Genomic DNA, 13,976 nt, shown 5'->3' with positions numbered 1-13,976 from the left:
TCAAAAAATATATATGTATATGTATACATACATACACCTACACATACACTTATAGGAACATCTTCCAAATTGAGTTTTGTCTCATTATAGATTATTTTAAATAGAATAATATACATTCAGTTTTGGAGGCTTTGGGGTAGTTTATTATTCAAGACATATGTTATATTAACACCCTCAATGATCCAATTCCCAATAGGAAAAGAATACTAGAATTGGAATTCTGTTTTAGGTTAAAGATGTTGTAAAAAACATCTGCAGAATGAATTAAAATTTCCTCTTAGACTTTTTCACACTGTGAGACAACAGAATTTATTTTGTGGCTTTATTCAAGTCTCTGATTGGTTTCTGTTTAAAATTTTTGAGATGAATACATAAATGAACATAGAACGTTCTGTGTGAGTGTGAATACACCTGCATGTGTGCTTGTGCCTGTGTAGTTGCAGTCTTAGAGAGGTAGCTACTATTTTTTGAACAATACGGATTAGGTTGAGAAGCAAGGGACAGGAAGAAGGAAAAACAGCCAGCCAGGAGGGCAGACTGATGACTGAAGTTGAGGGCAAGAATACAGCGAGTTAACCAGAGCTTTCCCACCAACTCTCCACAGCTCTAGTTGCCTTCCCTCACCCCAGCCACATTCTCACTTCTCTTTAGCTCTAGTCTGAGAAATTGGAAGGGAATTTTAAAAATTAGAGTGTGGAGGAAAACATTACTTTTCTGAATCAGAATTTCAGAACCAGAAATAGACTTAAACAACAGCAAGTACCCTCGCAAAATTTTCAGATGAGCGAATTAACCCAGAAGAAGAAAAGTGTTCCATTGGTCAGCAGAAAAAGCAGTACCTCTGGTTGGGCACAGTGGCTCACACCTATAATCCCAACACTTTGGGAGGCCGAGGCAAGTAGATGGCTTGAGCCCAGGAGTCTGAAACCAGCCTGGGCAGCATGGCAAAACCCCATCTCTACAAGAAAATTTAAAAAAGAAAGCAAGAAAAGAAAGAAGGAAGAGAGAGAGAGAGAGAAAGAGAAGAAAATAAAAGAAAGCAAAGCAAAGAAAAGGCAATACAGCATAAAAGACTCCTGACTTCCAGATCAAGATTATTTTTATGGCCACATTCTAGGAGAGTACTAGCAAAAATTAAAGCAAGAACCTTTTTGTGATGAATTTCTTCTCTGTTGGAAGGGATACTTTATCTGCCACTGCGGCAGAGGTTGAGAAAGATGCTTAAACCAAACAGCGATCTTCATCTGAAGGACAGCGAAATATTGCCTGAACAGAGGAGTCATTTGATATTGTATGAAGTTTACCCTTGATCTTTTTAGAGGTAATTTTAGAAGTCCTCATCAGACAAAACCAGCCCCTTTCCAGATGGTGCCTTGTACACCTAATGATCCTAGAGAGTCAGATCCTGTGTCCCTTGTGTGCTGCCCTTCTTATGTGTGTTTCAAGCTCTTCTGATTGATTGTGAATCCTTGGCCTCAGGTTGCACTTGATGTCACAGGTCTTTCTGGTTTCATTTACGTACGCACAGGGGAATTTGCTTTTCTATTCTTTGAAGCTGTGTTAATGCAGCTTGACCTTCTAAGCCATGCAAAACTCTACCAGACCATTTTAAACCCCGAAGCTTCAATAGGAGACATTCAGAGGAAAGGAAAAAAATCTTTTGATAGTCAACATTATTCACGATTCTTTATTTCAAAATTTAATGTACAGACATATATTTTGACCATACCAGATTCACCTGTCCTGAAGAGATGCATTTTGCTACATGTAGGTAAAGATGTTGATGAATACCCCATATATATATGTATACATACACACACACACTTGTGTGTGTGTATATATGTATGTTAAATCCCATGTATAGTAATATGCTTATTGACAGTATATAGAATAGTAATACAGTTATTGACAGTATATATATATGTGTGTGTGTGTGTACTGTACTTCATATATACCTTCATATTACATGTATCTACTGTCAGTAACTGTATTACTATACATGGAGTTTTCCATTATGAAACACCATTTGATAAATATTTATTGAACACCTAGTATTTGACAGACATAATGGGTTGGCCCTGAGAATTCAGTGGTAACAAAGGCAGAAATGTTCACGTCCTCTTGGAACTTGCATCATTATTCTCCACAAAATTATGCCTTTATCAAGGAGAGTAAATAATTCTGGGCTCCAGATTCTTTTTGTCTAAAAATGCATGTATTTAATGAATGTAATCTTTTAATTAACATGTAACGTATACACAGAGAAGTACACAGATCAAGTATACAGCTCAAAGAATGTTTACCAAGTAAACACACTCATAAAAGCAGCAGCCAGGTTAAGAAACAGAACATTACCAGCCCCCAGAAACCCCTTTAAAATCCTTTTCTAGTTACTCACCTTCCCAAGGTAACTAATTTTCTGACTTCTCACACCATAAATTAATTTTGGCTTGTTTTGAACTTTGTAGAAATGGAATCATACGGTGTGTGATCTTCTGTGTCTGTCTTCATTTGGTCAATATTATGCCTGTGAAATTCACCTCAGTTATTGCATGTATTGAGTTCATTCATTCTCCTTGGTGTATAGTATTCCACTGTATATTACATTTCATTTATCCATTCTATTATTAAAGACATTTGGGCTATTTCCAGTTTGGGGCTATTATCAGTTCTGTCACTATTAAGGTACTTGTGCCTGTCTTTAGGTGACTGTTAGGTATACACCTATGAGTTGGAATATTGGGTCATAGATTATGCATATATTCATCTGTACTACACACGGCCAAGCAGCTTCCCAAAGTGTTTATACCAAGTTATAGTCCCACCGTCAGTGTATGAAAATTCCAGTTACTACACATCCATGTCAAGCTTAAGATTATGTGCTTTTTCATTTTCATGTGCATTTTAAGTTTAAAAAGTAGACTAGAACCACTGGAGCTTTGTGATAAACAATGAGACATCGTAAAGTTTGTAGCTACATTTCTAATCCCTTGAATTTTAGTCTATGTCAATGATTCAGGATGATATTATATTAAATTAGAAACTCTGCTTAACTCTTGATGGAATAAAAGTTACTGTTTACAATGGAAAATCCTGCAAAAGTTTGCCTTTCTTACATTTGGAGTTGTGGCTTTTCAAGCAAGCATTGTCAGACCATTTTGTTAGCCAGAGGGCCAAGTAAGAAAAAATAAAAAATATGTACAGGTCACATTTTAAAATTTCAAAATGGAAATGGCTTTCTTGAGACATGGGGAGGGAACATACATTTGGTTGTGGGATAACCTACCATATCAAGTGGAAGACTGGAGGTGGGAAAGTTGGAGCCACTATTGGCCAGTAAAATGTTACTATTGGACCGTATTTGAGAACTGGCTGTAGGGAGACAGCTGTTATCCTGAAATTAACTTGTCAACCACACTGTAAAGCTAGGAGGGCTAACTTCCAGACCAAGACCATTAAGAGGGGCTGTTTTAGCAGCCCACCTCGGCTTTAACACTTCCCTAGGAGAAACTATAAATATAATGGATCCAGGCCCAGGCCTATTACAGAAGGGCTTGCTGAAGGAAAGAAGAACCTTATTCTTAGAAAAAAAACACTGATGGTTTCCTTTTCCTTTTCAGTCCAAGGTTTACACTCGCACACCAACCTTATATTTGGACTTCAAATTGGACCCAGGAGCAAAACATTCCCAACCTATTCCTAAAGGTATGATGGATTCTGGGGTTTAGTAGTCATGTCAGGAAAAAAAACAAAAACCAGCAAAGGGCTGTTTTCTCTGGAATGTACTTGTTTCTGAAACTCAGCACAGAGTTCTATGAACTCTGTTTATGTTTAATTGTGTTTAAATTGACAAATACTGCTGGGACCTTTCAAGTTAAGAAAATCAGGAAGAGGCCGGGCGTGGTGGCTCACGCCTGTAATCCCAGCACTTTGGGAGGCTGAGGCGGGTGGATCACGAGGTGAGGAGATCGAGACCATCCTGGCTAACACAGTGAAACCCCGTCTCTACTAAAAATACAAAAACTAGCTGGGTATGGTGGCGCACGCCTGTAGTTCCAACTACTCGGGAGGCTGAGGCAGAAGAATCGCTTGAACCCGGGAGGCGGAGGTTGCAGTGAGCCGAGATCGCGCCACTGCACTCCAGCCTGGGAGACACAGCGAGACTCCATCTCAAATAAAAAAAAAAAAAAAAAAAAAACCAGGAAGAACTCACAGTATGTTAGGGCCAGACCTTGTGGGCCATACCCCTCGATTTACAGATGTGGAAGGCCTAAAAGATTGGTCACTTGCTCAAGGCCACCCAAACACTTACTGGATGAGGTAGGGCAAGGAAAATACCTCTGTCTCCTAACTTTCCAGTTCGTGTTGACTCACGGTGTTCCTGAAGGCAAATTCGGACCTGTGTTACTTATACACAAGTGCACACTTGATTGAGATACAGGTTTTGCTTGATATAGGTTACATAACATAACCTTATTATGTAAAGGTTACCTATAGATTGACATTTGCATCCAAAGAATAATTAGAAAATTCCCAAGTATTTAAGGCCGATTTTGTTCTTTTTTTTTTTTTTAATTCTGGCTAATTTTTATAATTTTATTTATTTTTTCTGTAGACATGGGGTCTCACTCTGTTACCCAGGCCAAAGTGCAGTGGCATGATCATAGCTCACTGCAGCCTTGAACTCCTGGGCTTAAGTGATCCTCTTGCCTCAGTCTCCCAAGTAACTGAGACTACAGATGTGTGCCACTATGCCCAGCCAATTTTTTAATTCTTTTGTAGAGACGGGGGTTTCACCACGTTGCCCAGGCTGGTCTCAGATTCCTGGCCTTAAGTGATGCTCCTGTCTTGGCCTCCCAAAGCATTGGGATTTCAGGCATGAACCATTGTGTCTGCTCTATTTTTAAATAATTTTATTTTTTTATTAACACACAATAGATGTACATATTTTCAGGGTACATGTGATAATTTAATACATTCACATTATTTGTAAAGATCAAGTCAGTATAATTAGGATATTCATTACCTTAAATATTTGTCTTTTCTTTGTTCTAGAAACATTTGAATTATTCTTTTCTAGCTGTTTGGAAATATACAAAGATTGTTGTAAACAATAGTCATCCTACTGATCTATCAAACACCAGATCTTATTTCTTCTATCAAATTGTATATTTGTACTCATTAATCAATTCTCTTTATCCCTCCCAGACCCCTACCCTTCGTGTCCTCTAGTAACCATCAGTCTTCATGAGATCTTTATGAGATCCACATTTTTACTCCCATATAAGAGTGAGAATGTGCGATATTTGTCTTTCTGTGCCTGGCTTATTTAACTGAATGTCCTCTCCAGGTTGCTGCAGATGACAGGATTTCATTCTTTTTACAGCTGAATAATATTTCATTGTGTATTTATATCACATTTTCTTTATCCATTCATCTGTTACTGGGCACTTAGGTTGATTCTACGTTTTGTCCATTTATTGTCCATTTATTGTGAATAATGCTGCAATAAACATGGGAGTGCAGGTATTTCTTTGATATATTGATTTTTTTTTCTTTTAAATATGTACCCAGCAGTTGAATTGCTGGATTATATGGTAGTTCTATTTTTAGTTTTTTTTGAGGAACCATATTGCTTTCCATAATGGTTGTACTAATTTACATTCTCACTGACTGTATACAAGGGTTCCCCTTTCTCCACATCCTCACCAGCATGTGTTATTCCCTTTTTGATAACAGCCATTTTAACTGGGGTGAGATGATGTCTCGTTGTGGTTTTGATTTGCATTTCTCTGATGATTAGTGATGTTGAGCATTTTTTTCATACACCTATTGTCCATTTGTATGTCTTCTTTTGAGAAATGTCTATTCCGAGTTTTTGCCCATTTTAAAATTGGATTTCTTTTTGCTATTGAATTGTTGAGCTCCTTACATATTCTCATTATTTATGCCTTGTCAGATGGGTAGTTTGCAGATATTTTCTCCCATTCTATGAGTTGTCTCTTCACTTATTATTATTATTATTGTTATTATTATTTGAGACAGAGTCTTGCTCTGTCACCCAGGCTGGAGTACAGTGGCGTGATCTCAGCTCACTGCAACCTCCGCCTCCTGGGCTCAAGCAGTTCTCCTGCCTCAGCCTCCCAGGTAGCTGGGATTACAGGTGTGTGCCAACTGGCTAATTTTTGTATTTTTAGTAGAGATGTGGTTTAATGTTGGCCAGGCTGGTCTTGAACTCCTGGCCTCAAGTGATCTGCCTGCCTTGGCCTCCCAAAGTGCTGGGATTACAGGCGTGAGCCACCACACCCAGCCTCATCTTATTGATTGTTTCCTTTGCTGTGCAGAAGCTTTTGAGCTTGATATAACATCATTTGTCTATTTTTGCTTTGGTTGCTTGTGCTTTTGAGGTCTTACACAAAATATCTTTGTCCAGTCCAATGTCCTGGAGATTTTCCCCAATGTTTACTTTTAGAAGTTTCATATTTTGAAGTCTTAAATTTAAGTCTTTAATTCATTTTGATTTGATTTTTGTTTATGGCAAGAGATAGGGGTCTAATTTCATTCTTCAGCATATGAATATCCAGTTTTCCCAGCACCATTTATTGAAAAGACTGTCTATTCCTCAGTTCTTAGCACTTCTGTCAAAAATGAGTTCCATTGGTCTATGTGTCTGTTTTTATGCCAATACCATGCTGATTTGGTTGTTATAGCTCTGTAGTATAATTTGAAGTCAGGCAGTGTGATGCCTCCAGCTTTGTTCATTTTGCTCAGCATTGCTTTGGCTATTTGGGGTCTTCTGTGGTTCCATATAAGTTTTAGTATTCATTTCTGTGAATGGGATTGGCATTTTGATGGGGATTGCATTGAATCTGTAAATTGCTTTGGGTAGTATTGCCATTTTAGTGATATTAATTCTTCCAATCTGTGAGCACAGAATAGCTTTCAATTTTTTTGTGTCCTTTTCAATTTCTATCATCAGTGTTTTATAGTTTTCCTTGTATAGACTTTTCACTTCTTTGGTTGATTCTCAGGTATTTTATAATCTTTCTTTGTAACCATTGTAAATAGGATTGCTTTCTTGATTTTTTTTTTCCGATTGTTCACTGTTGGTGTATATAAATGCTACTAATTTTTGTATGTTGATTTCATATCCTGCAACTTTACCAAATTTGTTTATTAGTTTTAATGGTTTTTTTTTTTTTGGTGGAGTCTTTAAGTTTTTCTTAGTATAAGATCATGTAATCTGTGAACAAGACTAGTTTGACTTCTTCCTTTTCTATTTGAATGCCCTTTATTTTTTTTTCTCTTGCCTAGTTGCTCTCACCAGGACTTCCAGTATTATGTTGAATAAAAGTGGTTAAAATGGGCATCTTTTTCTTGTTCCAGATCTTAGAGGAATTCAGTTATTCAATTGAATTCTTTCAATTTTTTCTCATTCAATATGGTGATAGCTGTGGGTTTGTCATAATAAGGCCTTTATTATTTTGAGGCACGTTGATTCTATACCCAGTTTGTTAAAGGTTTTTGTCATAAAGAGATGTTGAATTTTATTGAATGCTTTTTCAGCATCTATTGAAATAATCAGGTTTTTTCTTCTTGATTCTGTTAATGTGATGTGTCGCATTTATTGGTTTGTGTGTGTTGAAACATCCTTGCATCTTTGGGATGAATCACACTTGATCATGGTGAACAATCATTTTAAGGTGCTGTTGAATTCAGTTTGCTAGTATTTTGTTGAGAGTTTTTACATCTATGTTCATCAGAAATATTGACCTGTGGTTTTCTTTTTTTGTTGCGTTTTTGTCTGGTTTTGGTATCAGGGTAATGCTGGCATCATAGGATAAATTTGGAAGTACTCTCTCCTCTTCAGTCTCTTTGAAGAGTTTCAGTAGGATTGGTATTAATTTGTCTTTAAATGTTTGGTAGAATTCAGCAGTGAGGCCATCAGATCTTGGGCTTTTTTTTTTTTTTTTTAATGGGAGACTTATTATGGCTTCTATCTCATTACTAGTTATTGCTTTGTTGAAGTTTTCTATTTCTTCATGGTTCAATCTTGGTAGGTTGTATGTATCCAGGAATTTATCCATTTTTTCTAGGTTTTCCAATTTCTTGGCATATAGTTCTTCATAGTAGTCTCTAATGATTCTTTGTATTTCTGTGGTCTCAGTTATTGTGTCTTCTTTTTCATTTCTGATTTTATTTATCTGAGTCTTCTCTCATTTATTCTTAGTCCAGCTAAAGGTTTGTCAATTTTATTTATCTTTTCAAAAAACCAACTTTTCATTTCATTGATCTTTTGTATTTTTTTTGTCTCAATTTCATTTACTTCTACTCTGATCTTTATTATTTCTTTCCTTCTACTAATTGTGGATTCCATTCTGGCTATTTAAGTACAGAAAAATTTTAGATTAATTCGCTTAAACATAAGCCTTCACTATGCATGATTTTTATAACAATAAGTATACGTGTATGTGCTTTAACCTTTCAGTGCAGTGCTTTTATATTTTACTTTTGAGTTGTTTTCCTCCAATCCCTTGTCCTCCCTTATCTATGTCCAGTACCCTTGCTATATAGATCACAGGTATATCCTTGAATTGTATCTTGCTGTATTTTTCTCCACACTTATTTTTCTACATATATGTGCATTCAAATATTATATGCAGATATCAGGTTATTTTGTCATTTTACTAAAATGGAATCGTAGCTACTCTTTTACATCCTGTTTATTTGACTGAAAAAATACCCCATGGAAATCCTTCCCAATTTACTTATATAGCTCCTTTTGTTTTGTTTTGTTTTGTGTTGTTTAAGAGACAGGGTTTCTCTGTGTCACCCAGGCTGGAGTGAAGTGGCACAATTATATCTCACTGCAACCTCGAACTCCTGTGCTCAAGAGGTCTTCCCACCCCAGCCTCCCAAGTAGCCAGGACTACAGGCTCTCATCATTAATGGTAGCTTCTTTTAACGGTGATATTCTACATCATCGAAATACATGCTATGATGAATTTAGCTATTTTCTATCAATGAGAATTCACTTTGTTCCTAGCGCTTGGCTACAGCTAACTGGTCTGCAATGAATACCCTTGTGTATCTGCCTTCCCATGTGGAAATTTCTTTTGATGGCACAGGTTTCCTGGGATGGTCACCAGGTCTGTGCATGCTTAGTTTTAAAAGACATTGTCAGGTTGCAATCCAAAGAGGCAGTCACACTTTCTATTAACACTATATAGAATACCAGTTTCTCCATGATCCCACTAGCAGGAAGTCTATGGTTCATGTTCATTTTTGCTCTGCTCTCAGACATCACCTTATATTGCCTCCTGAGAGAATGTATATCTGTCAGTTTACAAAGGTGTATTTGCATTTTATTTTGTCATCATGAATTTTAAACCTGAGATTTGTTTTCAAACACGTTTTGTTGTTGTTGTTGTTGTTGTCGTTGTTGTTTTGAGATGAAGTCTTGCTCTGTCACGCAGGCTGAAGTGCAGTGGTGTGATCTCGGCTCACTGCAACCTCTGCCTCCCAGGTTCAAGTGATTCTCCTGCCTCAGCCTCCCGAGTACCTGAGACTACAGGCTCATGCCACCATGCCTGGCTAATTTTTGTATTTTTAGTAGCAACGGGGTTTGACCATGTTGTCCACGCTGGTCTTGAACTCCTGACCTCAGGTGATCTGCCCACCTTGGCCTCCCAAAGTTGGGATTACAGGTGTGAGCCACTGCGCCCAGCCTCAAACACATTTTTTTGTTTGTTTGTTTGACATGGAGTTTCGCTCTTGTCGCCCAGGCTAGAGTGCAATGGCACGATCTCAGCTCACTGCAACCTCTGCCTCCCGAGTTCAAGTGATTCTCCTGCCTCAGCCTCCCAAGTAGTTGAGATTACAGGTACCCACCACCACACCCAGCTAATTTTGTATTTTAGTAGAGATGGGGTTTCACCATGTTGGCCAGGCTGGTCTCGAGCTACTGACCTCAGGTGATCCACCCGCCTCGGCCTCCCAAAGCGCTGGGATTACAGTCATGAACCACCACACCTGGCCTCAAAATATTTTATAGGGATACAACAGGAAATAGCTTAGAAATGCACATTTAGCACTGAGCGTCTGTAAACCCACTTTAAACAAGAGTGTTATGAACCCAGCTATGAAGCAAAAGATCCTTTCTTTTCCAATACATCACTTTTAGTTATAGTGTTCTCTCTTTCTCAGTCTGTCTGTACCTCTCTCTCTCCCTCCCTCCCCTATGTCTCTCTCTTTCACACACACACACACACACACACACACACACACACACACACACTCATCCATGCTTCCACTGCATTAGGTGACAAATACAAAGTTTGAAGTTTCTCTGTTTAGTGCCAAATAATTCAAGTATTATAAAGTACTCATTATTTGCAGCTTTGATAGTCCTGGCTGCCTGTCATGAGATATACTGGATGGTAAAATTCTACTGTATAAATTTTATTATGAAGTAATTCAAATCAAGGTCTTTTTTCCCCACCTTTCCAGGTCAAATTCCATCACAAACTCCAAGGACTGTCTAAATTCTTTTTATTTGGGTGCTTTGTTGTATCAAATATTTTGTGAAACGTGTAGGCCATTGGCTGGGTCCTGGACGTGTTTTGTTTATAGTATTTTGATTGTTTTGTTACTCATGGTGAAGGGATTTGACATGGATATCTGGGTTATGTTTGGCTTTTGGCATAAGCTTTTCAGTGTAACTAATTTAATGTTGACTTGGTTGTATCATTACCAGACTAATTGGATAGGAATAGAAGCATACACTGCTACCATCCCATCCCTGATACTGGGAAAATGCATATATCCCAAGGGAAATACAGTTAAGGGAGACTGAACACGTTTCTTATGAATCAGACTAGGTTTTATCTGAATTCCTCCCCATAAATACTATTTGAATCCATTTTTACCATCTCTTTATTTCCTTCAGGCTAGGCACGTTTCTCTTGGGTTGTGCTAATCTTGCAGAAAACAGATGTTTCATGCAGTGATGATTTGGAAGGAAGTAGATATCAGGAATTGAGCCGGACAGTGCATCACTTACAAAGAATCTAATTTGTTGAGTCTCTGACAGTACCAGATTCCTTTCACATTGGCCACACATTTTTCGTATTAGCTCTTGGCTAAAATAAGACTAAGTAGTTTTTTAATGGTGACTTTTACCATCTCTTGCAAGGCACGAGGCAATCTGAATTTCCTTTTGCTGTAAACTGATATACAGATAACACTGTTTGTTACCATTAATTTTGAAGGACATGAATCTGTATTTCTAGGAAAACATAATCTTTTCCAAGAAACATGTGCCTTCTGGTCTTCATGTCCCCCTTGTCTTCTGACTGATTGTATCACAGTTTGGCCCTCAACAGCCACTCTGTTTATTTTCCTTTTTCTTTTACAGCACCTTTGCTTCTAGATACTTAAAGACAGGATCTGGAATGTTAAAAATGGAGAGCTGTTATGGGAAAAACTTGATTTTATGAACCTTTCTGCTTTTCCTCACCTTATAACTTTTCCTTTTGTACATTTCCTGATGTACAGTATATGTACATCAATAAACAAAATTTCTTTATAAACCATATGGCCTACCCCTCTGTGGTAGGCAAAATAATGTCCCCCCAAAGATGTCCACATCCCAGTTTCCAGAATCTGTGTATATGTTATGTTCCATGGCAAAAACGACTTTGCAGACGTGACTAAGTTAATGCTGCTGAGATAGGGAGATTAGCATGGTGATGCAGGTGGACCCAGTGTCATAATGAGAATCTAAATAAGAGAAACAGGGAGACGGGGAGTCAGAGTTAGAGAAGGACATGTGACAATAGAAGCAGAGGTCAGAGTGATTTGATTACTGGTTTTGAAAATGGAAGGTCCCACAAGCCAAGGACTAGTGGCAACCTCTAGAAGTTGAAAAAGGCAAGAAAACAAATTTCCCCCTACAGCCTCCAGGAAGAATGCAGTCCTTCTTGATTTTAGACTTATGAGGCTCATTTTGGGGCTTCTGACCTCAAGAACTGTAAGATAAAAGTTTTTGTTACTTTAAGGCACTAAGTTTTAGAGTAATTTGTTATAGCAGCAACAGGAAACTGATACACCCTTTTAAATGTTGTCAATATATTTTTTCTGTGTTTATGGGGAAAAAAAAGAAAAGGAGCTATATCTTCCTTGATTAAAAGTAGATTTTAATGCCATACATACAGTAGCTACTTGGTAAGTCACATTAGTATATATTTAAATAAGTCTTATTGTATTAATTATCTATATGCTGCATAACAAATTACCCCAAAACTTTGTGCCTTAGAACAACATGTATTGTCTTGCAATGTCTCACAACTTAGCTGTGTACTGTTACACGGCTGATCGAAGTGTCAGCTGGGGGCTGGGCGCTGCAGCTTACACCTGTAATCTTAATACTTTGGGAGGCTGAGGCGGGCAGATCACTCAAGGCCAAAAGTTTGAGACCAGCTTGGCCAACATGGCAAAACCCCACCTCTACCAAAATTACAAAAATTAGCCAGGCGTGGTCGTGCGGGCCTGTAGTCCCAGCTACTGGGGTGGTTGGGGTGGGGTGCAGGGGGGCGCTGAGGCATGAGAATTGTTTGAACCTGGGAGGCAGAGGTTGCAGTGAGCCAAGATCACCCACTGCACTCCAGCCTGGGTGGCAGAGCCAGACTCTGTCCCAGAAAAAATAAATAATTAAAGTGTCATCTGGGGCTGTGGTCATCTCAAGGCTTGACTGAGAAGGATGTGCTTCCAAGCTCACACTCACGTGGTTGTTGGCAGCATTCAGTTCCTCAAGGGTTGCTGGCTAGAGTCTGCTCTCTTGTTTTGGCCACAAGGGGCTCTATATAGAGCAGCTCACGACATGGCCGCTGAGTTCATCAGAAGGTGCAAGGATGAGCAAGATGGAAGCCAGAGACTTTATGTAACCTAATCTCAGAAGTGACATTGCATCAGTTTTGCTATATTCTGCTGGTTAGAAGCAAGACTCTAGCCACAGCCCATACGCAGAGAGAGGGAATTACATAGGGCAATACGGGAGGCAGGATCAGGCAGACGTCTTAAGAGTCGACCTCCACACTTATGATCTTGGTTGAAAGTACCACACATTTTTCCATATGGTCAATGACTCAAAACAAATAGTGATTTTTTTCTCTCTTGCATTTGTGACTTTTAAAATGACTTGAGTAAACCTCGAAAATGCATAGTGATTTTCCACAGGCTTCTTGCCTGTTTTTTCATAGTCATTCTCTACTTTTAAGGAGGATGCCCCAAACATGAATGATTCATGTGGAATTTTACATTTTGAGTCTTGTCATAGAGAGAAAAAGCCTATTTAATTCATCAGTAATTTTTTTGCAGAGCTCTCTACTTCCCAGCAGTACATTAGACTATTCAATCATGGTTCCCTTCATACTTAGAATATATACATAACAATTATGGATGTAAATCTATAGATCTTCAGAACAGTGATTAACATGAATCAGAGCCTGAAATATAAAATTATTCAGGAAGAAGTTTAACATCATTTACCTTTGACTGGGTTGTCTTTTTCATATTGATTTGTAAGAGCTCTTTATATATTCTGAATACTAGTCATTGTCAGTTATTTGTGTTGCAAATGTCTTTTCTGCCTTGTTTATTTTTTCACCTTTCTATACTATGTTTCTCTACTTTAATAAATAAAAATGCCTTAAATGTATCTATTGGCTCCTTAATGATTAGTACTTTCTGTGGCTTGTTTAATCATCTTTCCCTAACCCAAGATCATAAAAATGTACTCTCTATTATAAGTGCTTTGTTATTTTGCCTTTCATATTGATGTATTTATTTCACCTGGATTATTTTTAAATTATTTTTTAAATTGGTAAAATTGTATGTATTTGTCATGTACAACTTGGTGTTTTGAAGTATATATACACTGTGGAATGACTGAATTTAACTAATTAACATGCGTTACC

The 13,976-nt window shown here is 37.9% G+C and overlaps 1 protein-coding gene across 1 annotated transcript in view; it reads left to right on the top strand.

Moving 5' to 3' along the window:
- Positions 1–13,976, top strand: part of PIR (pirin) — a 62,731-nt gene that overhangs the window by 40,431 nt on the left and 8,324 nt on the right. The window contains exon 5 of the mRNA XM_017888575.1: positions 3,621–3,705. Within this exon, the coding sequence (XP_017744064.1) occupies positions 3,621–3,705 (85 nt within the window). The remainder of the gene's footprint in view (positions 1–3,620; positions 3,706–13,976) is intronic.

The sequence above is a fragment of the Rhinopithecus bieti genome, unplaced genomic scaffold (genome assembly GCF_001698545.2).
Source record: "Rhinopithecus bieti isolate Rb0 unplaced genomic scaffold, ASM169854v2 scaffold_18471, whole genome shotgun sequence".
NCBI lineage: Eukaryota > Metazoa > Chordata > Mammalia > Primates > Cercopithecidae > Rhinopithecus > Rhinopithecus bieti.
Note: the sequence above shows the minus strand (reverse complement) of the source record. Positions and strands in the feature narration are given on the sequence as shown.